At 46.3% G+C, this 25,462-nt stretch overlaps 1 protein-coding gene across 1 annotated transcript; it reads right to left on the minus strand.

Moving 5' to 3' along the window:
- Positions 1 to 318: 318 nt before the first annotated feature.
- On the minus strand, positions 319 to 24,134 carry NUDT17 (nudix hydrolase 17). Its single transcript, XM_068252228.1, has 9 exons — positions 24,037 to 24,134; positions 23,794 to 23,930; positions 19,882 to 20,001; positions 15,949 to 16,132; positions 13,298 to 13,323; positions 11,506 to 11,598; positions 10,621 to 10,719; positions 7,273 to 7,409; positions 319 to 551 (listed from the first exon to the last, which is right to left on the minus strand). Exons 2-9 carry the CDS (start codon positions 23,866 to 23,868, stop codon positions 362 to 364), a joined length of 924 nt encoding a protein of 307 aa, XP_068108329.1. The 5' UTR covers positions 23,869 to 23,930; positions 24,037 to 24,134; the 3' UTR covers positions 319 to 361.
- Between the last annotated feature and the right edge of the window lie 1,328 nt (positions 24,135 to 25,462).

Here is a 25,462-nt window from a genome sequence, read left to right on the forward strand (position 1 = left end):
ATACTTCTATATATTTCTTTTCTTATATTGGGTACACAAGCTGTAAAACCTGCCCCATTTTTTCCCCCATCTCCACAAGGGGCAAAAAAATAAATAAAAAAATACGTTGAAAACATTCCAGCTCTTTTAACAGGTGCTGAAAGGGTTAATTGCGATGCTTGAAGCAGATTGGAGGTTTGTTTTCATATTTATGTATTTAAATAGAACATTTCTGTACTGAGTCTCTATGATTTTTACTTACTGAGTAATCGGGGCAAAAAAAAACAAAAAAACCTTTATTGAATATTTAATAAGAGAAAAAAATAATGTGGGGAATAATTCATTGGAATAAACATTTTTATTTATTCAATGTTTCCTTGTGCTATACACATTCTTTCCTCAAGGGCGGCGCTGTTCCTCCTGTTTGTAAAGTCTCCAGCCAAAGTTTCAAGGCATATTTGGTGCCGGTGCTGACTCGCTCCACGTCTTCACCCTCCGCCGGCGCCGTGTTTAGGAAGATAGACACATCCACGTCCTTCTGATACAGAGAATCTCCCGACACCTCGGTTACCCTTCGAGAGGCAGAAAACGATGATATAATAACGCAAAACCAAAAATTACTTAAAGGACAACTGAAGAGAGGATTATGGAGGCTGCCATGTTTATTTCCTTTCAAGCAATACCAGTTGCCTGGCAGCCCTGCTGACCATCTGCCTTTAATACGTTTAGCCATAGCCCCTGAACAAGCATGGAGCAGATCAGGTATTCCTGACATTGTCAGATCTGAATAGATTAGCTGCATGCTTATTTCTGGTGTTATTCAGACATTGCTGCAGCCAAATAGACCCAGCAGGACAGCCAGGCAACTGGTAGAACTTAAATGGAAATAAATATAGCAGCCTCCATAGTCTTCTCACTGCAGTTGTCCTTTAAAACACGACTGTAGTTAAAGAGAACCTGAGACGAAAGGGTGCAAAAGCTTTATACATACCTGGGGCTTCCTCCAGCCCCCTCCACGCTGATCGTTCCCTCGCAGTCCACCTCCTGGATCCACCAGTAGATGCCCCATGAGCTTTGCGGGACATAATGCGTGGCATGCGAACACGGTAAATCCAGCGCTGGAGACTTGGGCGCAGCAGCGCAGGAGACTTGAGCGCAGCCGACGCCACCATAGGCCGTAATAGGAACTACGGCTATCGCAGGCACAGGGAGTAACTTCAGCGCCGTCAGAAGACGGACCTGAAGTTGCTTTTAAAACAATAATTCGGATTCCAGCGATTGCTGGAAGCCGAATTATTTCATTCCCCCACTATCCATGTCGGCCTGGAGGGGGAATAGTAATTAACACGGCCCGGACTTGTGCGGCAGCAGGATCAGCCATATACTGGCTGTGTCGTGCGCCCAAGTCTCCGGCGCCGTTGTCTCTCGTACGCCGTGGCATGGCCTGCGCTCACAGCCAGGGGAGCACGGGTGAGGGTAACGGGGCATCTACTGGAGGATCCAGGAGGTGGTGGACGGTGATCAGTGTGGAGGGGACTGGAGGAAGCCCCAGGTATGTATAAAACTTTTGTACCCTTTCGTCTCAGGTGCACTTTAAATCTAGGTAGCTATTCATGTAAATGATATGCAGCTTAAAATTAAACTAATCAGAATAACTTCCTGTCAATTTTTATTGGTCCCGGTTCAAGGTAATTTAAGTGCAAGGAGACATTATTTGCATCCCATTAATCATCCCTAGTAGATACATCATTTTGTTGGCCTAAACTGTGCCTGTTCAGTAAGCCGACACCTATTCAGTAGGAGACCTTGGGCAAGACTCCCTAACACTGCTACTGCCTATAGGGCACGTCCTAGTGGCTGCAGCTCTGGCGCTTTGAGTCCGCCAGGAGAAAAGCGGCGTTCTGTGTTGTTCTGTCTTGTCTGAGAGAAGGAACACACCAGGCAGAAAAGGCTAGCATTGCGGAAAACGCACATAATGCAAGTCATTGGGCTACATGGAAAAACGCATATGTTTGCGGTCTGCAGGACTTGCTGCATAGGTCTCTAAAATGCATCTTAAGCCCAATCTACACGGTACGATTCTATTTACGATCCGATTAAATGCGACATGTCAGATCTGGATTCAATTCGATTTGCCATTGCAAAACAATGGCGAATTGAATCGAATCCCGATCGAACATGTCAGATTTAATCGGATCGTAAATAGAATTGTAATCGAATCGCACAAAGAATCATCGTGTAGATGGGGCTTAAAATTCACATATTGAATGTCAGTGGTGATGCAGAGGTGTTGCTTTTTAGTGTTTGTTTTTCTAAACACCCCTCCCCCCCCCAAAAAAAAAGAAAACAAGTTTGGTGCTGTATTTCCACTTCCTGCTGACTTCCTAGTGATTAGCATAAAACGCATATGCGATTTATACATGCTAACCGCAAGCGCATGAAAACAGCATGTGCATAACTGACTGGATAGTGTAGTGTGGGGCTGGATAGTGTAATGGTTAAGGGCTCTGCTTCTGACACAGGAGACCAGGGTTCGAATCTCGTCTCTTCCTGTTCAGTAAGCCTGCACCTATTCAGTAAGGAGACCTTGGGCAAGACTCCCTAACACTGCTACTCCCTATAGGGCGCGCCCTAGTGGCTGCAGCTCTGGTGCTTTGAGTCCGCCAGGAGAAAAGCACGATAAAAATGCTCTATGTCTAAAATGCAAACTTACTGAAAATGCACAAATGCATATGCAGCAAACCGCTGCCTATCACGCACAGCCTAGTGACGTTCCTACCCTTAAAGGACACCCAAGGTGAAAAAAAACTAAAGTAAACAATTGTATCTATCTTCCTTCTCCTAAAAATTACTTTTTAAGATATTCCACAGATTTATTTTATATTTAAAGAGAGTCTGAAGCGAGAATAAATCTCGCTTCAGACCTCATAGATAGCAGGGGCATGTGTGCCCCTGCTAAACCGCCGCTATCCCACGTCCTAACGGGGGTCCCTGATCCCACAAATCTCCTCCGTAAAGCGGGGGAGCGCTTCCTGGTTGGGGCAGGGCTAACCGCCACAGTCCTGCCCCACGCGCGTCTGTCAGCGCGTATCTCCGCCCCTCTGTCTTCCTTCACTGAGAGGGGAGGGGAGAGGCGGCGATGCGCCGCTGATAGACGCGACTGGAGGCAGGGCTGAGGCGGTTAGCCCTGCCTTTAGGAGCTACCAAATGTACGACCAAGTCGTGCGGGGGGGGGGATTTGGGGGTGAAGGGACCCCCCATTTAGCGGCACGATAGCGGCGGTTTAGCAGGGGCACACATGCCCCTGCTAACTTTGAGCTCTGAAGCGAGATTTATTCTCGCTTCAGAGTCTCTTTAAATCTACTTTTTTTAGTTTTATTGTTTTTGCTCAATGACACAACCATTAAAGTATGTCAGAGCTAAAATCTATGAACTATTGACGCTTGTTATCTTTTTCCTGCTCTCAGAAGCCATTTTCTGCTACAAAAGTGTTTTATAGTAGTAATTTCTTATCAGCGAGGGTCACACTGTAGTCTGACTCAGTCATGACTCCGACAGGAACTGCCACTTACGTACCTGATATTTAACTATTTCAGGAAGAGAAACAAAAAAAGGAACACAGCCTAGATATTTGTGTGCTAGGCACTGTACATACATGTCTATCTCCACATGTCACTTCGGGTATCCTTTAATCATATAGTTCCCAAAAAGTTTAAACATCTGACCTGACTGGACTGGGTATACACAATTAAAGAAACACTGAAGTCTCCTAAAATTCACCTTTTTATTGCAAAAAAACCTCCTAACATTATTGCTCTAACTAAAACGCCGCATCCCCACGGCTGAACTCTAACTAAATCCCCCCAAACTCGCAAAATCCACGACTTTCTTGGTTAGCATTACCACGTTTTTGGCGGTGCAGCTGCCACATGCATCCGGTGTGAAACTGGCCTAAAGCTCTGCAAAACACAGCTCTACCCTACATGCCTTCTTACCCAGCTATACACCTGGTCAGTGCTCAGTCCTTTGCCTTCTGACTCAGCTATACACCTGGTCACTGCTCAGTCCTTTGCCTTCTGACCCAGCTATACACCTGGTCAGTGCTCAGTCCTTTGCCTTCTGACCCAGCTATACACCTGGTCAGTGCTCAGTCCTTTGCCTTCTGACCCAGCTTTATACCTGGTCAGTGCTCAGTCCTTTGCCTTCTGACCAATAGCTATACACCTGGTCAGTGTTCAGTCCTTTGCCTTCTGACCAATAGCTATACACCTGGTCAGTGCTCAGTCCTTTGCCTTCTGACCAATAGCTATACACCTGGTCAGAAGGCAAAGGACTGAGCACTGGCCAGGTGTATAGCTGGGTCAGAAGGCAAAGGACTGAGCACTGACCAGGTGTATAGCTATTGGTCAGAAGGCAAAGGACTGAGCACTGACCAGGTGTATAGCTGGGTCAGAAGGCAAAGGACTGAGCACTGACCAGGTGTATAGCTATTGGTCAGAAGGCAAAGGACTGAGCACTGACCAGGTGTATAGCTGGGTCAGAAGGCAAAGGACTGAGCACTGACCAGGTGTATAGCTGGGTCAGAAGGCAAAGGACTGAGCACTGACCAGGTGTATAGCTAGGTCAGAAGGCAAAGGACTGAGCACTGACCAGGTGTACGGCTGGGTCAGAAGGCATGTAGGGTAGAGCTGTGTTTTGCAGAGCTTTAGGCCAGTTTCACACCGGATGCATGTGGCAGCTGCACCGCCAAAAACGTGGTAATGCTAACCAAGAAAGTCGTGGATTTTGCGAGTTTGGGAGGATTTAGTTAGAGTTCAGCCGTGGGGATGCGGCGTTTTAGTTAGAGCAATAATGTTAGGAGGGTTTTTTGCAATAAAAAGGTGAATTTTAGGAGACTTCAGTGTTTCTTTAATTGTGTATACCCAGTCCAGTCAGGTCAGATGTTTGAGCTTTTTGGGAACTATATGATTAAAGGATACCTGAAGTGACATGTGACATGAGGAGATAGACATATGTATGTACAGTGCCTAGCACACAAATATCTAGGCTGTGTTCCTTTTTTTCTTTACTGTATAAAAATGAGGTATGCACACCCACAAATCAAGCAAAAGCCAAGCAAAAAGCCAATAATGCACCTGGGTGCTAGGTATGGTAAATAGGGCCTATAGCCCCTGAATCACATAAAAATATATTATAAACCCGCACACCAAAATTGACTCAATTTGGTGTGCGGGTTTATAATACATTTTTCCTTTTTTTCTTTCTCTCCCTGAAATAGTTAAATATCAGGTATGTAAGTGGCAGTTCCTGTCGGAGTCATGACTACAGTGTGACCCTCACTGATAAGAAATTACAACTATAAAACACTTTCCTAGCAGAAAATGGCTTCTGAGAGCAGGAAAAAGATAACAAGCGTCAATATATATATTTACATAAAAAGAGGGACAAAGTCCTGAAAGAGGGACAAATGAAGAGGAAAGAGGGACAGGACTCCCAAAAAGGGACTGTCCATCCAAAAGAAGGACATTTGGGAGCTATGGGTTAACTGTTGTTTGCAACCTATGGAAAAGGCTAGCTGCTGGCCAAGGGCGCAGTATATGGATGTTAGACATGGAATGGGAGGGGGCTGCTGTACATGAATGTTAACCATGGAATGGGAGGGGGTTGCTGTTCATGGATGTTACACATAGAAGAGGGGGCTGCTGCACATGGGTGTTACTCATGGAAGAGCAGAAACACAAGAAAGTTGGCCCTGAAAGCGTATAAAGAGTATAAATCCAGCCCTGAAATTGGATTAAATGTTGAATGCATTTTTTTTTATCCCAAGCTGCATAAAATGATGGGTCAGAGCAGTTTGTGGCAGACCTGGTCAGTGCTCAGTCCTTTGCCTTCTGACCCAGCTATACACCTGGTCAGTGCTCAGTCCTTTGCCTTCTGACCCAGCTATACACCTGGTCAATGCTCAGTCCTTTGCCTTCTGACCCAGCTATACACCTGGTCAGTGCTCAGTCCTTTGCCTTCTGACCAATAGCTATACACCTGGTCAGTGCTCAGTCCTTTGCCTTCTGACCAATAGCTATACACCTGGTCAGTGCTCAGTCCTTTGCCTTCTGACCCAGCTATACACCTGGTCAATGCTCAGTCCTTTGCCTTCTGACCCAGCTATACACCTGGTCAGTGCTCAGTCCTTTGCCTTCTGACCCAGCTATACACCTGGTCAATGCTCAGTCCTTTGCCTTCTGACCCAGCTATACACCTGGTCAGTGCTCAGTCCTTTGCCTTCTGACCCAGCTATACACCTGGTCAATGCTCAGTCCTTTGCCTTCTGACCCAGCTATACACCTGGTCAGTGCTCAATCCTTTGCCTTCTGACCCAGCTATACACCTGGTCAGTGCTCAGTCCTTTACCTTCTGACCCAGCTATACACCTGGTCAATGCTCAGTCCTTTGCCTTCTGACCAATAGCTATACACCTGGTCAGTGCTCAGTCCTTTACCTTCTGACCCAGCTATACACCTGGTCAGTGCTCAGTCCTTTGCCTTCTGACCCAGCTATACACCTGGTCACTGCTCAGTCCTTTGCCTTCTGACCAATAGCTATACACCTGGTCAGTGCTCAGTCCTTTGCCTTCTGACCAATAGCTATACACCTGGTCAGTGATCAGTCCTTTGCCTTCTGACTCAGCTATACACCTGGTCACTGCTCAGTCCTTTACCTTCTGACCCAGCTATACACCTGGTCAGTGCTCAGTCCTTTGCCTTCTGTCCCAGCTATACACCTGGTCAGTGCTCAGTCCTTTGCCTTCTGACTCAGCTATACACCTGGTCACTGCTCAGTCCTTTGCCTTCTGACCCAGCTATACACCTGGTCAATGCTCAGTCCTTTGCCTTCTGACCAATAGCTATACACCTGGTCAGTGCTCAGTCCTTTACCTTCTGACCCAGCTATACACCTGGTCAGTGCTCAGTCCTTTGCCTTCTGACCCAGCTATACACCTGGTCAGTGCTCAGTCCTTTGCCTTCTGACCCAGCTATACACCTGGTCAGTGCTCAGTCCTTTGCCTTCTGACCAATAGCTATACACCTGGTCAGTGATCAGTCCTTTGCCTTCTGACTCAGCTATACACCTGGTCAATGCTCAGTCCTTTACCTTCTGACCAATAGCTATACACCTGTTCAGTGCTCAGTCCTTTGCCTTCTGACCCAGCTATACACCTGGTCAGTGCTCAGTCCTTTGCCTTCTGACCCAGCTATACACCTGGTCAGTGCTCAGTCCTATTAAATTTAAACTTACTGAACTGAGGCAGGAAATCCAGTAAGATTTTTCCCAGAATCCTCCTCTCCCTCCTGCGTTCTCACAATTCTGTCTGCCATGTCTGGGTCCAGCCAGGTGCAGGCGCTGACCTCCCGCTCATCAGGGTGGAGCTTTGCCTGTGAAAAGAAAAATATTGGTGATATACACTGCTCAGCCAAATCCTCAACACTGCTTGCCCAATATCGTGTAGGAAGCTTTGTGCCACAAACTGCTCTGACCCATCATTTTATGCAGCTTGGGATAAAAAAAATGCATTTAATCCAATTTCAGGGCTGGATTTATACTCTTTATACGTTTTCAGGGCCAACTTTCTTGTGTTTCTGCTCTTCCATGAGTAACACCCATGTGCAGCAGCCCCCTCTTCTATGTGTAACATCCATGAACAGCAACCCCCTCCCATTCCATGTGTAACATCCATGTACAGCAGCCCCCTCCTATTCCATGTGTAACATCCATATACTGCGCCTTTGGCCAGCAGCTAGCCTCTTCCATAGGTTGCAAATAACAGTTAACCCATAGCTCCCAACTGTCCTTCTTTTGGATGGACAGTCCCTTTTTGGGAGCTTTGTCCCTCTTTCAGGACTTTGTCCCTCTTTTTATGTAAATGTAAAGGACCACTGTGGTTTGAATTATAAAATCAGCATATTTTTCTTTTGAAATCTTTATGGTATGCGTGACTAGGGCTGTGACGGGGGAGTGATAAGGGGGCGTGGCTTAGGTGTCCCTCCTTCTCATCTCAAAAAGTTGGGAGGCATGGTTAACTCTTTGTACACTCACATGAGAGGTACCATGGTTAATTTGCATATATGCAGCAATGATGCACTGGGAGACGTCTCAAGCTCACTCCAACCTGAATTATTGCAAATTCTTTCTGTAAGCAAACTTTTGTTTTTCACACTCACATGCAAATGTTCAAACAAATGCATTCACATAAATCAATCATCCAGGCACCACCACTATCCCTGCAGCTAATGTAAAAGCCGGAGTCTTACTTACAAACGCATGCATTCCCTTGCGTAGTCACCAACACTGTGCAGAAATACCCAGGTATTTGTAGGTGTCCTAACTCTGGCCCAGTAACATGCATAGTGCAGACATGCAAACATTCATTGCATCAAACCTATCTGAAAGATTAGGACACACACACATCCTGACGTCCTCTCCTGGGACAGATAGCTCCCTTGTGCGATTGGTACGATGCACTAACAAAATATATTAATGTCCACTATGCACACACCAGCATGCTGTGTGCTTCCTGGCAATGCTCACAGACAGGGGAAGGAGGGAGTGCACTAGATTAAACCCTGGCCACAGGGGGTCAGATACAAGAAAAAGACACATATATCCAGGCACATCCTCTCAAGTTAGGACATTTAAATAATTAGGGAGGTGCTAGAGGGGGTGTGGCCAGAAAAAAACGCACCAAAAACAGTTAACCCTTTGCATACTCACATGCATGTGACTGGATATACATTTTTTAAGCCTCCTCTTTCACGCTCATCTGCCCTCCTGGCGGTTTATCAAAATCCGCCAGGGGGCAGCAAAGCCGTGTTTTTAAAAAAAAAAAAAAAATTTCCATGTAGCGAGACAAGGTCTCGCTACATGATAGCCGCTGCTCAGCGGCATCCCCCCAGCCCCTCAAAGAACGGGATCTCCTGGAGGTCTTCCCCCCATCGCCATGGCGACGGGCGAGATGACGTCATCGACGTTGTGACGTCAAAGGGGACTCCAATCCACCCCACAGAGCTGCCTGGCACTGATTGGCCAGGCAGCGCATGGGGTCTGGGGGGCGGCTGCGGCGCGCCGAATAGCGGCGGATCGGCGGCGATCAGATTGCACACGCAGCTAGCAAAGTGCTAGCTGCGTGTAGCAAAAAAAAATAAAAAATTATGCAAATCGGCCCAGCGGGGCCTGAGCGGTGCCTTCCGGCGGCATAGCCTCGGGCTTACCGCCAGGAAGGTTAAGTGGACCCAAACAAAAACATCTTTTAATTCAAAATATTTAGTTGCACCACTCTGACACATACAAAGATAAATAAACACTCCTTCAAGCCTGTAAGCATTTCAGTGCAGGCTTTTCACCCTTCTCTTTTCATAACTAGGGTTATACAGGTGGCAGTCATTACTTCTGAGCTTAGTAGGTTTTAGATCATGGTGTGTTTGTCATCAGCTACCCTCCCTCACAGGGGCGTCGTCTATGTGAAATCTCACACAAGCTGAGATCACCTCCCCTGTGACATCATCAGTAGCAGCCTGGGTTTTGTTTTTGTTTTTTATCTCCTCCACTAGTCTGCCGGATTCTTTCCCGGCAATATGAAAGGAAGGGAGGGGTTCCTCCAATAAATGTAAAATATTTTATATTTGTCATCATGCAACTGAAAAAAGGCTGCTATTTATTATTATAAGTTAGAAAATAGATTTTATTTCTGAAATCTTGTATTTTTAATTTGGGTCCACTTTAAAGTGAACCCTAGGGGAACTTTGGGTCAAAGCACAGATACTTACCCAAAACAAAGAGGGAAGACTTAAGATCCTACAGAACCATCCTCTGGACCACCGCTGCTGTCTGGGACTCTCCTAAACATTGTGACTACACACACCTTCATGTACGAGCGTGGCGGTCCCTGTGCAGTAGGACAAAGCTGATTGTGCGCGAGCGGCTCCAGCTTACAGCACAGTCACAGCCGTACTCATGACGGACGAGGAGCGCAGTAGCAAGCAGAAATCTCACAAGCTCTTGTTGGATTTCTTTAGAGGGTCTGCGAGCGGCAACAGTGGTACGGAAGATGGCATTGGAGGCTTCCTCCTTAGGTTTTTGGTACACTTTAAAACGGACCTGAACTCAGAACTTCCTCTCTGCTCTAAAAGATATGCAACAGCATAATAACCTTCTACAGAAAAACATTTATTTGTTATAACTGATACAAATCCTGCAATAAATCTACATCCCTTCCCTCCCTGCTGATTGGAGGGAAGGAACGGGGGCAGGGACCGGAGCTATGCAGGAGGCGGGGGAGCAGCTGAGACTGACACTACAGATGTAAACACAGCCTCACAGCATGGCTGTGATTTATGAGGGATTGCAGAGTGCAGGGGGACCTTAGGGGGGTTTGGGATAGCAACAGAGGCTGGGCTGTATAGGCAGATCCAGCCTCTGTATGCAGATAACATTCTTTAAACACACCTCGGGTTCTCTTTAAGCCTGAGCCTGTGTTGCCTTTCCAGAGATCTGCATTAACCCACAGTTTAAGGCCTCTTATTGGCCAGCTCTAGTTTTTATTAGAGTGACCATTTAATACTACAAGCATTAAGTTTCTGGCCGGCCTACCTGCAGCTCCTGGTGAGACTCCCTGGATGTGACCAGCACATAAGTGACAATGTGATGTCTGGTGGGGAGTCCTCGACTCAGCACTGGCGGGAACGCAGACTGGAAGACAAAACATGGAGAGATGACCGGTTACCCTGCCTTGTTCCACTTACAACTGAGACGCGTCATTCAAACAGGATTCCAACTCTTGATGTTATACTGAAACATGTATTATTTTCCACATTTTCTTTGTTTTTCAGCCATGACAACAGTATTCTACACACATTGTTTGGAGTACTGTTGTCAAAAGACTGCTGCACAGAGCAGCAGCTATTGTTACTAATTTACAAAACCTCGTCAAAAGACTGGTGAACACCATGCAATATTTAGTTCAGTTCCTAGTCAGACAGTTGTCAGATCGATATTCAGATCTGACATTGATCGGCTGTAGAAAAAGAAGGCCAGGGTACACACTATGCAATTTTTCCAAATTCCGATCAGATTTCTGATCATTTTCCAATTAGATATGGATTGAAAATGGATCGAAAGGACTTATACTTAGAACGATAGACAGTTTTTTAATTCATATTTTCCAGCATGGTCTACTTCCGATCGAGAAAGAGGTTGATTTTGGGCTGAAGTCAATCGCTGGCAATCAGTAGGCGGTACAATTTCTTGCCCAACGCAATCTTTTTTTCTCTATCAGAAATAAGATCTGAAGTGAAATTGCATGGTGTGTACCAACGTTAAAATATTGACGGTGGCAAATTTCGACTCTTCTTTCTACCAGTTCCTGTTAGCGACACTGTGGGAAGATAATAATTGCCATTAAGAGAAACTATTGTTTTCTAAACAAAGGTGGAATTTCCCCATAAATGTAAATAAAGAACACAAGTATGTGTATACCTCCCACAGTCCCAGGATCCTCCAGGGTGGAGTCTCGTTCTTCAGGTTCAGCCCAGTCTCCTCCCACAGTTCTCGAAGCCCAGCCTCGAGGAGCTGCCATTGTGCACATATATAAAATAAAATCAGCTTTCTCCAGAACAACAATACTAAACGAACATACAACACATTATTATGTAATATCTGCTCAAATGATCACAGCTTTACAGAAAATGGCGAGTAAACATTAGTATAGATCCATATATGATAACTGGTTCTGTTCATGTATGGAAATTATACACAGGAAGTCAGCTGTGTGAGGTCTGGCAGGTCCACTTTCATATCAATTTCATTTCATAGAAATTAATTTTCTAATAAATTCCTGGAATATTTGTCAATTATTCTCAATAGAAGATCCTTACAGGACACCTGACCCAAACAAGGCTACCTAAGGCAAGCACAGTGGTGATTTCATGCTGGATCGACAGATGTCAGTTCCTCGCCTTGTTTCTTCTGTTCCTCGTAATCACTCCTAGAAAAATACTTGTGGCTAAAGTCAAATTGAAGAGGCGGGCTTGCCGCGATGTTCCCTCCTATCACCCTCCCATTCTCTCCTCTTAAGGCATACATGTCAAACTCCGGCCGGCGGGCCAAATTTGGACCTCAGAGCCATTAAATTTGGCCCTCAAGTGTTTTCCCCACTTTGCATTATGTTTGGCCCACTCTAGAACACCAGGGAAGCTATATTGGAGGTGAAGCCCTAGATAACCATGGAAGCCATATGGGAGAGGGAGGGGGAAAGCACTTAGCACTGGGGAACTATATAGGGGAGGGTGGGGGCTTCTAGACACCAGGGAACTATATAGGGGAGGGTGGGGGCTTCTAGACACCAGGGAACTATATAGGGGAGGGTGGGGGCTTCTAGACACCAGGGAACTATATAGGGGAGAGTGGGGGCTTTTAGACACCAGGGAACTGTATAGGAAGAGGAGGACCACTAGACACCAGGGAACTGTATAGGGGATGGAGGAGTACCACTAGACACCAGGGAACTGTATAGGGGATGGGGAGGAGCTATTAGACACCTGGGAACTTTATAAGGGAGGAAGATGGCCAGTAGACATTGAGGTTGGCCTGCGACCCAGTGTACAATTTTGGCTCACTTTGTTTTCGAGTTTGACACCCCTGTCTTAAAGGGTAACTGAAGAGAGAGGTATATGGAGGCTGCCATGTTTATTTCCTTTTAATCAAAACCAGTTGCCTGGCAGCCCTGCTGATCCTCTGCCTCTAATACTATTAGCCGTAGCCCCTGAACAAGCATGCAGCAGATCAGGTGTTTCAGACTTTAAAGTCAGATCTGACAAGACTAGCTGCATGCTTGTTTCTGGTGTTATTCAGATACTACTGCAGAGAAATAGACCAGCAAGGCTGCCAGGCAACTGGTATTGATTAAAAGGAAATAAATATGGCAGCCTCCGTATACCTCTTACTTCAGTTCCCCTTTAAGTGGGGTGAATGGGGTGGAGAAGTTGAGGGAATGGGTGGGTGATAGGAGGAAACATTGATGCAGACCTGCCTCTTCCTGTCTAAAAATTTGACCGAAAGTAATTTTTCAAGCAGTGATTACAGGAATAGGGGGGAATGAGGGGAGGAACGGACAACACACAGAGGTATGTGGATCCGACATGAACAGATCTCTGAACTTACCTTAGGTAGCTTTGCCTCAGGTCAGGTGTCCTTTAACCCTGAAACAACATGACTGAAGAATGATCTCTACATCACTAGATATGTCTGGCTGAGGAAGTCCTCTACTGACCTGCTCTCCAGGCTCCATGTGACCACCTAGAACGAAAAATACAAGATAGCTGAAACTTCATCATACACAGTAACTGAGAAGGTATTTTGCCTTTTGTACCACAGGTACATGAATCCTCAATTACATACATATCAGCGAGTTCTGCCTATCCACAAGATTAATGTAATCCATGAAGTCAGGAATTCCCACCAGGAGAAGTCATGTGACTGCAATTTCATCTAAATTGGGGTATTTGTAAGTTTGGAGTAAATAGTAGCGTGGGTTTAACCTCCTTGGCGGTAACCCCGTGTGTGACACGGGGTAAGCCGCCGGAGGGTGCCGCTCAGGCCCTGCTGGGCCGATTTACATAATTTTTTTTTTTGCTGGACGCAGCTAGCACTTTGCTAGCTGCGCCAGCACCCCGATCGCCGCCGCCGCGCGCCCGATCGCCGCTATCCGGTGCGGCGCGCGGCCCCCCCCCCAGACCCCGAGCGCTGCCTGGCCAATCAGTGCCAGGCAGCGCCGAGGGGTGGATCGGGTCTCCCAATGACGTCCCGACGTCGCTGACGTCGGTGACGTCATCCCACCCCGTCGCCGACGTCGGTGACGTCATCCCACCCCGTCGCCATGGCGACGGGGGAAGCCCTCCAGGAAATCCCGTTCTTTGAACGGGATTTCCTGATCGGTGATCGCCGAAGGCGATCGAAGCGGGCGGGGGGATGCCGCTGAGCAGCGGCTATCATGTAGCGAGCCCTCGGCTCGCTACATGATTAAAAAAAATTTTTTTTTTTAAAAACTGCTGCGCTTCCCCCCGGCGGTATTTTTCATACCGCCAAGGGGGTTAAAGGGCCACTCCAGCGAAAAAAGTAAGCAGTTAAAGTTTAGCAGAACCAACAGGTTTTGCACCAGTCCATCTGCTCATGGGGGATTCTCAGGGATTTCTTTGTTTTTAAAAGCATTACCTTAACGGAAGTTTATCTGCCAAGATAGTAAGATACCAGTCAGCCTCCCTACTCACTTGCAGCCTCCCTACTCACTATTTTGGCAGTTATGTTCAAGAAACCTAAGAAAACCCCGAGAATCCCCCATGAGGAGATGGACTAGTCCAAAACCTGTCGGTTCTGTCAGATCTTAACTGCTTACTTTTTTCACTGGAGTGGTCTTTTGTAAGACAAGCGAGGCGACTATCTTTACTTACCTGGGGTTTCTTCCAGGCCCTATATGCCATGTGCGTCCCTCGCCGCAGGTCCGGTCTTCTCTGGTGTCACACTGGCAGCCTCTGAAGATGTCTGACCCCCCCCCCCCCCGATGGGGCGGTGTCTTCTGCGCAGGCGTACACGTGGGCGCATGCCCTGATAGGTCTGCAATCTTCAGAGGCTGCCAGCGGAGACAGCAGAAGACCGGAGCTGTGGCGAAGGGACACACGTGACTTGTAGGGGTTGGAAGAAGCCCCAGTTCATTTTTACGGCCTTTTAATGTTTACACTAAATCCGCTGGTCACAATAACCAGCAGCTTCTGTCTGGTCATGGTCATTATCTCTTCCTGCTGGCAGGCTGAAAGGACAAAGCACGTCAAGCTAAAAAGGCTGGGAATTCTCCCTGTTCTAAGCACAGTGTTGACATCACCTGCAAGATGGCAGCTCTCATGCAGACAAAAACAAATAAATAGCAGGCAGAGAGAAATAATTAACAATGGAAAAATACTGTGGTAAATATGTTAGTTGCATCGAGATGCAGATACACTATTTGAAGTGTGTGCTACTAATGAAGGTTTCACTTTAATTTTTACAACTCAATTTACATGTATTAGAATGCTTTACAGCCGCAGAGTAGATTTTTAAAGTGACGGAGGGGAGCATTTGTTTGATCCTCTCCCACAGTCAATCCATCATGCTCCAAGCCTGCAAACCTTTAAAGGGATACTGTAGGGGGGTCGGGGGAAAATGAGTTGAACTTACCTGGGGCTTCTAATGGTCCCCCGCAGACATCCTGTGTTGGCGCAGCCACTCACCGATGCTCCGGCCCCGCCTCCGGTTCACTTCTGGAATTTCTGACTTTAAAGTCAGAAAACCACTGCGCCTGCGTTGCCAAGTCCTCGCTCCCGCTGATGTCACCAGGAGTGTACACAGACCATACTGGGCCTGCGCTGTGCGCTCTTGATGACATCAGCGGGATCGAGGACACGGCAATGCAGGCGCAGTGGTTTTCTGACTTTAAAGTCTGAAATTCCCGAAGTGAACTGGAGGCGGGGCCGGAGCATTGGGGAGTGGCTGCGCCAACACAGGATGTCTGCGGGGGACCATTCGAAGCCCCGGGTAAGTTCAACTCATTTTCCCCTGACCCCTCTACAGTATCCCTTTAAGTATAGTCTCAAAACACACCTGTTCACTTGTTCAGACAAGCCAATAATTTGCTATAGGTAGCATTAGAGGTTCGGTGCCTCATCCCCTTACCCCTGTGTCACCTTTCTTAATGTCTCCACCCCACATCAAAGTTTAGCTGGGGGGGACCAGCGTGTTGTTGGATGTCCTGATAGTACAGGGTTTTGATGCCATGTATCTATGATCCCTGCTATTTGCTTTGTACAGCACTACGGGAGATGTTGGCGCTATATCAATTAAAAAATATTTAAAATAATAATCTATACACGCATCGCTGTTACCAATACTGACCTGGTGGCACCCAGACATTGGGGAAGATATTTAGGGATTTGTTCCGCCTCGTCAATAGAACCTTCTTGTTGGCGGTCTGTAGCAATATGGCCACGCCCACATCTACGCCCCGACTCTGGATCTGCTCCGGCAAGGAGGCCGCTTGAGCCAGGCTCAGGTTTTTGATGGGACAAAAGGGCGGCCGCTGTGAAGATAAGAAAATGGGATCCAGTGACTCCCAATATATCCCCCTATACATTCCTAGTGGTTTGGGTCACCCTGAGCTGGTTACTCTCCAATATAACAAGAGATGAGATGACGGTTTTAAAGGGGAAGATTTACGCAGAGCAAAACTTTCCAGCTCAGGAACCGTCCTTGAAGCCCGAGTTCAGTTTCATATGCATCTAAGGGCTGGACCCACTAGAAATTGCAATTGCTGATTGTGATTTTGGGTAATTGCAATTGCTCCTCTGGAATCACGTCCATAATAATCTTAAAATTTAAAACACATACAAATAAGAAGTACATTTCTTCCAGAGTAAAAGGAGCCATAAATTACTTTTCTCCTATGTTGCTGTCATTCACAGTAGGTAGTAGAAATCTGACATTACCAACAGGTTTTGGGCTAGTCCATCTCTTCATGGGGGATTCTCAGCACTGCCTTTATTCTTCATTAAGACACTCCCTGAAAAAGATTTATACAAAGATGCTGGCCAGCCTCCCTGCTCGCTGCACACTATTTTGGCTTGGTTTTCTTTATTTAAAAATAAAGAAAACCCTGAGAACCCCCTATGGGAAGATGGGCTAGTCCAAAATCTGTTGGTAAGGTCAGATTTCTATTACTTACTGTAAGTGACAGCAACATAGGAGAAAAGTAATTTATGGCTCATTTTACTCTGGGAGAAATGTACTTCTTATTTGTGTGTGTTTTAAATTTTAGGAGTTTTAAGAGTTTCGCGACCGTTCCTCATTTAACCATTTAAACGTGAAGCTCACATCCGGGCGGCTGCTCTGCTGTGGTGCCACGCTTCAGCACGCTTCCGCGCGCGATCACGCCCCCGTGCTGTCCCCCGGTAGCCCTGGGATCAGTGAAGAGGAACATGATTCCCGATCACCGCTCCCTGTCCCCAGCAGAAAAACTGAAGTGCTCTTACAAGAGGCTTCAGTCTTTCTGCACGTAAAATGTTACTGCGTCCCCCTTTCCGGTTAGCGAGAAGCACAAGGAGGGGAAAAAAACCTCAAGGTGGCCATCTTGTGGCCAAATAGTAAAACTACATCTACATATTTTTTACATTACAATTTACACATATAATAACATTAAAAATTAACTGTATATTTCCCACACCAAAATATTACCCAAATAAAATTTTTAATGGAAAAAATAAATTACAATAAAAAAAAAAAAGACAAATAGTTACCTAAGGGTCTGAACTTTTTAAATATGCATTTGAAGGGGGTACCGTATATTACGAACATTTTTTAAATTGTAAGCTTGTAAATGGTGATGGACGCAAAACGGAAAAAAATCATCTTTATTTCCAAATAAAATATTGGCGCCATACATTGTGATAGGGACAACATTTAAATGGTGTCATAACCGAGACAAATGGGCAAATAAAACACATAGGTTTTAATTATGGTAGCGTGGATTACTTTAAAGCTTTTAAAGCTTTAATGGCCAAAAACTGAGAAATAATGAATTTTTTCCATTTTTCTCTTATTAACCCTGTTAAAATGCATTAATAAAAAAATAATTCTTAGCAAAATGTACCACCCAAAGAAAGCCTAATTAGTGGCGGAAAAAACAAGATATAGATCAATAAATTGTGATAAGTAGTGATAAAGTTATTAGCGAATGAATGGGAGGTGAAAATTGCTCTGATGCATAAGGTGAAAAATCCCCGCGGGCTGAAATGGTTAAAGAAAATCTGTAAGAACCCCTACCCCACCTCAGGGGAATACTTACCTCGGGAGGGGGAGGCCTATGGATCCTGATTAGACTCCCCCCATCCTGCTCCATCCCGGGGATCCAGCCCTGGAAGCCCCCGAACACTAGTAAACTAAATATTTACCTACCGCCATCCTGCAGAGCCGCAGTAGCGGCTGGGCTATTACCGCCTGAGTCCGATCAGGTCCGGTCTACTGTAGAGCAGACCTGATTGGGCTCGGCTGTTTCCGCCTGAGCCCGATGGAAATCCGCTACTGTGGCTCTGCTGGATCGTGATAGGTAAAAATGTACTTCACCTGTGAAATCCGTCCCTGCGCTGGAGCCGGGTAAGGTAAATATTGCAGGCGCTACTGTGCCTGCTCCACATCCAACATCCTTGTCGGCTGTGGTTTCCGGGCTTCAAGCGATGGATCGCCAGGACAGAGGAGGACGGAGGAAGCCTCATAAGGATCCAGATGCTTCCCTCTCCTTAGGTAAGTATCCCCCAGGATGTTTTTTTTTTCCCTTACAGGTTCTCTTTAAAAAAATCAAACCAATTGTAACATGCTTACCTTCCAGCGGCAGGTCCCGCGGCTTCTCGGCGTGGTCTGGGCGACCGGCGGGGCTTCTGCGCTGGAGTCTTCTGGCGGCATCCCCAGCAGCGGTGTCTTCTAACTTGCGCTAACCTTTGGGTCGCATGCGAGCAGAGCCGGGACAAGGTCCTCCAGCACCCAAGGCTGAGACACCAAAGTGCGCCCCTCCATCCCTCCCACCCCAGCTGTCACACACTGATTGCTATTAGACTAAGAGGCACCCCAGGGCCCCCAACACCTTAATCTCTAGTTATCTGGCTTGCAGTCACTGCCATGTATCTCCTTTTCTTATTTCTTTCTGCTTCAAACACAATTAGGAATGACAGCTGAATGAATTGTGCGCCCCCTCCTACACTGCGCCCTGAGGCTGGAGCCTCTCCAGCCTATGCCTCGGCCCTGCATGCGAGGTCGAGTGAGCCTTATAGGCTCAGGAGGAGGATCTAGGATGACTGCAGGTGATGTCACTAAGTGACATCACCAAATGGGAGTGACTGCTGGTTGGGTAATTTTGTATATAAGGCCAGAGCATTCAGTGCTCGTTGACCTTGATACTAATCAGTTCGCTGGTTCTAGGTCTAGCTAGCTACTTTGAGCTACATTGATATATTGTGTAGACGCACAATATATATGTACTCCAGTTAGTCAGTCTTTATTATTTCCGTATATATTCTCGTAATATTATTGTAACATCATATTGTATATATTCTGTGTACCGACCTCTCGATTGCCTCTTGACCTCGCTCTTGTCTAGTCCTTCTGTACCGCTGCTATCTGATTTACGTTACCGAGTCGGCGTGTCCCTGACTGTTACTGCTTAATCCTTGGTGTAATTGCCATCTTAAAACAGAAGGAAATTTGCAATAATTCAGTTATAAATGAACATTTGTGGTTACCCACAATGCACTACCACTAAATATGCAAATTATCCCTTTTCGCCCTTGTTAAGCCAAGCAAGCTTTGCTTTTTTAGTAGGAGGGCTTTTTGGTTTCTTTTATCCCCCTATACATTCCTAGTAGTTTGGGTCACCCTGAGCTGCTTGGTTACTCTGCTTAATCCTTGCAATACGACTGACATCTGACTCACGTGTATGACCCTGCTCGAATATTTGACTACGATTTAGCTTACTGCCTTGTACCTAGATATCTCTGACCTGAACTTGACCTTAGCCAGTTTTGACTACGCTCTGCACTATTGTTGTATTTACCTGTACGCTAGCTCATCACGCACCAGCGTGATACCAATATACTATATACTTATGATCAATCCCTTCCTCCCCCCCAAAAAAAAAATATCAAATCAGTTTTTTTTTCAGTACATTATGGAAGAATAAACTCCCTACAGAATTGCATGAAGTGCAGCACAAGGGAAAGGGTGTGATCGTGATCTGTATAATCCTCTGTACACCCGACCGCATCAATGACATCATCCACTCACCTGCAACTGAACGCTACTGGAGCCGCTGAACTGCTGGTCCGAGATGATAAACCGGTTCTGGTCCAATCCGCAATTCACAACAGCCTTATTCTGATGGGCGCAGAACTGTCCAGTGATGCACTAAAACAAACGTGAATATGAGAGAGAGTCATAAAATAAAACAGCAATAAAAAAACTACTACTACTGATGTAAAATGGAAAGAAGACACACATGAATTGTCTTATAAACAAGTCTTTTCACAGAAACAAGTCTGACTGAAGAGTGATACATTTATATGTCATGTACAACTGTCTACTACGTTATTGTGATTTTTGTTATTGCTTTACTAAGTGGCATTAGTCTACTTTAGGGAACCCAGCAGGAAACCTCATAGGGAAATTCAGCTAATGTGATTGGGTGGTCAGCACCCTCTCCAGCTGCTAGGTTTTCAATAGGTTGTAGTAGAGTACTCCCATGCTATTCAGCCAATCACAATGCTTTGTGCTGTAAGAGGGTGCTGTGATTGGAGAACTGCTCCCTATGGAGGTTTCCTGCTGGGTACTCTGAAGTAGACTAGAACTCCTTAACCTCCTTGCCGGTTATCCAGAGCTCAGCTCGGGGTAACCTGCGCAGGAGGTTTTCTCAGGCCCCAAAATATAGGTAAAAGGCTGCGCATCCCTGACCCAATACTGTACAATTGAATGGTTAATCGCTGTGGCGCACACCGCCCCCCCTGGACTAAAATGTACGCCCGCATCCAAACAATGCAATACTGGTCTATGGAGAAATTTTAGCTTCCATCATAGTTTTGCATGCAAAAATATAGATATACTGGACATCTGCACCAACGTTGAGGTAAATCTCCAGAGCAGATGTCCTAACACTAAACTGACCTAAGTTAAAAGCAAATGTCTTTACCCTGGCAGCTGCTATGCTAAAATGTGTAACTTACATTCAATACAGACAGCAGGAAACAAAGCAAGCGCTCACCAATATGGGCCGCATCTGAATGACTCACCACCTCATATGCACCGCTTAAATAGCTCAAATACACACTCAGCAATCAGACAGATGCAAAACTATGATGGAAGCTAAAATTTCTCCATAGACCAGTATTGCATTGTTTGGATGCGGGCGTACATTTTAGTCCAGGGGGGGCGGTGTGCGCCACAGCGATTAACCATTCAATTGTACAGTATTGGGTCAGGGATGCGCAGCCTTTTACCTATATTTTGTATCCACAGTTCTGTAACTACCAGGCTAGCAGCACCCATTGTGCTATCCTGTTTTGCATGGTAAGTATTTAGTTTAGTTTTGCATATGTTTTGCATCTGTCTGATTGCTGAGTGTGTATTTGAGCTATTTAAGCGGTGCATATGAGGTGGTGAGTCATTCAGATGCGGCCCATATTGGTGAGCGCTTGCTTTGTTTCCTGCTGTCTGTATTGAATGTAAGTTACACATTTTAGCATAGCATCTGCCAGGGTAAAGACATTTGCTTTTAACTTAGGTCAGTTTAGTGTTAGGACATCTGCTCTGGAGATTTACCTCAACGTTGGTGCAGATGTCCAGTATATCTATATTTTTGCATGCAAAACTATGATGGAAGCTAAAATTTCTCCATAGACCAGTATTGCATTGTTTGGATGCGGGCGTACATTTTAGTCCGGGGGGGCGGTGTGCGCCACAGCGATTAACCATTCAATTGTACAGTATTGGGTCAGGGATGCGCAGCCTTTTACCTATATTTTGTATCCACAGTTCTGTAACTACCAGGCTAGCAGCACCCATTGTGCTATCCTGTTTTGCATGGTAAGTATTTAGTTTAGTTTTGCATCTGTCTGATTGCTGAGTGTGTATTTGAGCTATTTAAGCGGTGCATATGAGGTGGTGAGTCATTCAGATGCGGCCCATATTGGTGAGCGCTTGCTTTGTTTCCTGCTTTCTCAGGCCCCGCTGGGCCGATTTGCATAATTTTTTTCCCCTACACGCAGCTAGCACTTTGCTAGCTGCGTGTAGTACGCGATCGCTGCCGCTTGCCGCTGATTCGCCGCTACCCGCCGCGCCGAGCCGCCCCCCCCCCAGACCCCTGCGCAGCCTGGCCAATCAGTGCCAGGCAGTGCTGAGGGGCGGATCGGGATTCCCTGTGACGTCCCGACGTCCATGACGTCGGTGACGTCATCCCGCCCCGTCGCCATGGCGACCGGGGAAGCCCTGCAGGAAATCCCGTTCTGAACGGGATTTCCTGCTTACTCTGATCGCCGAAGGCGATCGGAGTGGGTGGGGGGATGCCGCCGCTCAGCGGCTATCATGTAGCGAGCCCTGGGCTCACTACATGATTTAAAAAAAAAAAAAAAGTTCTGCGCTGCCTCCTTGCCGGATTAATTAGACTGGCAAGGAGGTTAAAGGACAACTGTAGTGAGAGGTATATGGAGGCTGCCATATTTATTTCCTTTTAAGCAATACCAGTTACCTGGCAGCCCTGCTGGTCTATTTGGCTGCTGTAGTTTCTGAATCACACCAGACCAAGCATGCAGCTAATCTTGGCAGATCTGACAATAATGTCAGAAACACCTCATTATTATTGATTAATTCTCATCTGTTCTGCATGCTTGTTCAGGGTCTATGGCTAAAAGTATTAGAAGCAGAGGATCAACAGGACAGTCAGGTAACTGGTATTGCTTAAAAGGAAATAAATATGGCAGCCTCCATGTACCACTTACTACAGTTGTCCTTTAAAGGGAACCTGGGACCTAAAACACACTTTCCTGGGGCATTCTTTAAAGAAGATCTGTAAGGAAAAAAAGGGCCTCTGGGAGATACTTACCTCGGGAGGGGGAAGACTCTGGATCCTAACAAGGCTTCCCCCGTCGCTTTGCTGGGACCCCCCCCCCCCCAAATCGCGGCAAGGTAAATATTTACCTACCGCAATCCTGCGTGGGCGCACTAGCCGCTCCTCATTCGGGTAAGGCGGAAATAGCTGAACCCGATCAATCCACTCTATTCTACAAGAGTGAGTCCTTTTGAGCCTGCACAGTACAGCGGATACGGTCGGGCTCAGCTATTCCCACCTAGCCCGAACAAAGAGCTGCTAGTCCACCTGCGCTGGATGCTGGGGAGGTAAATATATCCCCGCTTGTCAAGCTTGTCGGGGGGGGGGGGGGGGGGTACTCCAGTCCCCTGCAATTCAGGCTGAAAGCCTGGACGAGTCACGTAAGTGTGGCCAGGCATGCTCCCCCATTGTGCTTCTGTCCCTGGGAGCGTCTGTCCCTGGGAGTATTACTGTGCAAGTGCAGAACACCCTCACCTGCGGGAGCGTAACAGAAGAGCGCCCCGGGCCGTGCATGCGCAACGAAGTACGTCTCATCCAGGCTTTCGGGCTGAATTGCGGGGGACTGGAGCCACCCAGGCAGACGGCGAGGGATGAGCGGCCTGAAGGGGGCTTAAGGAAGCCTCAGGTAAGTATGGAACCTGAGATGTTTCTCGTCTCAGGTACACGGTTTACTTTTTTACTCTCTCGTAGTATTGTTACATGCACAGATATTCAGGTACAAATGCAGCATAATCCTCCACAATTTGTCCCAACAAGCAGGGGCAAGGGGGGTGCAGAGGTTGTGACCGCATCAGGGCCCTTGGACCAGAGAGGCCCTCCCTCAACTGCAGTATTAGCTCTCTATTGGTCCTGTGCTCATAATAATCACTTCTATAGATACTTTGAACAGTGGTAATCATTAACAAGCTGTTCCCCATCCCCTTCTTGCTCTTCTGACACTGTAGTTGCCATTGGCAGGTTTTGGTGCGCCGTATCAATTGTTATGTATAGAGTGTTTGGGGGCCCCAATGTAAAACTTGAAGCGGGGCCCACAGCTCCTTAGCTATGCCACTGCCAACAAGTAAGATCTCTCTGTAAACCAGGGAGGTACTGTCTGTTACCTGCACAAACTTTGCGCACTGAAGCAGCGAGTTCTCTTTCCTCAGATACACCAGGATTCGCTTTGTAGATTCCATCTTGTTCGGCTGTTTGGCTTTGTGCTTATTTGAATCATGTCTCTTGCCAGATTAAAAACAAACTAAATAAAAATGTTTCTTAATTACATTTTGCAGAACACAGAAATAATATACAATGCTTAAAAAACCTTCTGAAGCCATAAAGTCACTTTATGAAATGTAACTAACCTTTGCTTGTTGCACATAGGAATAACACTGGACTTTGTTTTGAATTGCAGACACACACAACACTTTGACCTGGAAGCAGTTTCTGTACCAGAATTCTCAGTGTGTGTGAAAGAGATGTGCACTGGGCACCCCCTGGTGGTGGAAGTGAGAAATAACCTACTAGTTATCAACTAAAGTTACAGATTATGGTGAACCAGAACTCCTAGAAGGGGCTAAAAGGATCAAGAAGCCCTCTAACTAAAATGCTATGTAAAAAAGAAATGTGCCTTCTTAAAATAGAAGGTATTTGTGATTATTCAGGTTGGAGTGAGCTCTGAGAGATCTCCCACAATGCCTCACTGCTAAATATGCAAATAATTATTTTATGTCCCTAAAAGCTAAACACACCTCCAAGCAATGATGTGTCAGCTTGTTAACCTCCCTGGCGGTCAATTAGAACCGCCAGGGGGCAGTGCAGCACTTTTTTTTTTCTTTAAGTCATGTAGCTTGCCTTGCGCTAGCTACAGGATAGCCGCTGAGCAGCGGCAAATCGGCCCAGCAGGGCCTGAGAAATCCTCCTGCGTGCATAGCCCGACCTGAGGTCGGGGTTACCGCCAGGGAGGTTAAAGGGCAACTGAAGTGAGAGGGATATGGAGGCTGCCATATTTATTTACTTTTAAGCAATACCAGTTGCCTGGCAGCCCTGCTGATCCTCCGCCTCTAATACTTTTACCCATATAGCCCCTAAACAAGCATGCAGCAGATCAGGTGTTTCTGACATTATTGTCACATCTGACAAGATTATCCGCATGCTTGTTTCTGGTGTGATTCAGGCACTACTGCCGCCAAATAGATCAGCAGGGCTGCCAGGCAACTGGTATTGTTTAAAAGGAGATAAATATGGCAACTACCATATCACTCTCACTTCAGTTCCCCTTTAATTGTACAGAGCCCCAATAATCCAACATGAATACAGACTGTTTCGGATTGGTTAATCCTTATCAGTGCACGACATGGATTAATGTGGCTGTATGGGGTAGAACTTGAAACACACAGAGCTACAGATTACAGGGACAACAAAGGATGATTTGTATACTCAGCAGTGGTGCATTGTGGGAGACATCATATGCTCTCTCCGATCTGAATAATTGCAAATACCTTCTGTTTTAAGAAGGCAAACTTCTGTTTTGCATATTTATCAACTAGAGATGCTACAATAAACACTTAACGACTTTGCATACTTTTTTAATGGAGATATGCATGCAAATGGAAAGACCATTCTAGTAATAGCGCAGGGGTCACACTTGTCTGTCAGTTTTCTGTGTGTATTTTTCTGCTTGCCATGTGCATTTGTATGTAGAAGAAAACACATTTTTTTTAATCACAGCAGCTAATGTAATGGATTTTCTGGAGGCTGGGTTCACATATGACATAGCGTGAAAAATTA

The sequence above is a fragment of the Hyperolius riggenbachi genome, chromosome 9, assembly GCF_040937935.1.
Source record: "Hyperolius riggenbachi isolate aHypRig1 chromosome 9, aHypRig1.pri, whole genome shotgun sequence".
In the NCBI taxonomy this organism is placed as follows: Eukaryota; Metazoa; Chordata; class Amphibia; order Anura; family Hyperoliidae; genus Hyperolius; species Hyperolius riggenbachi.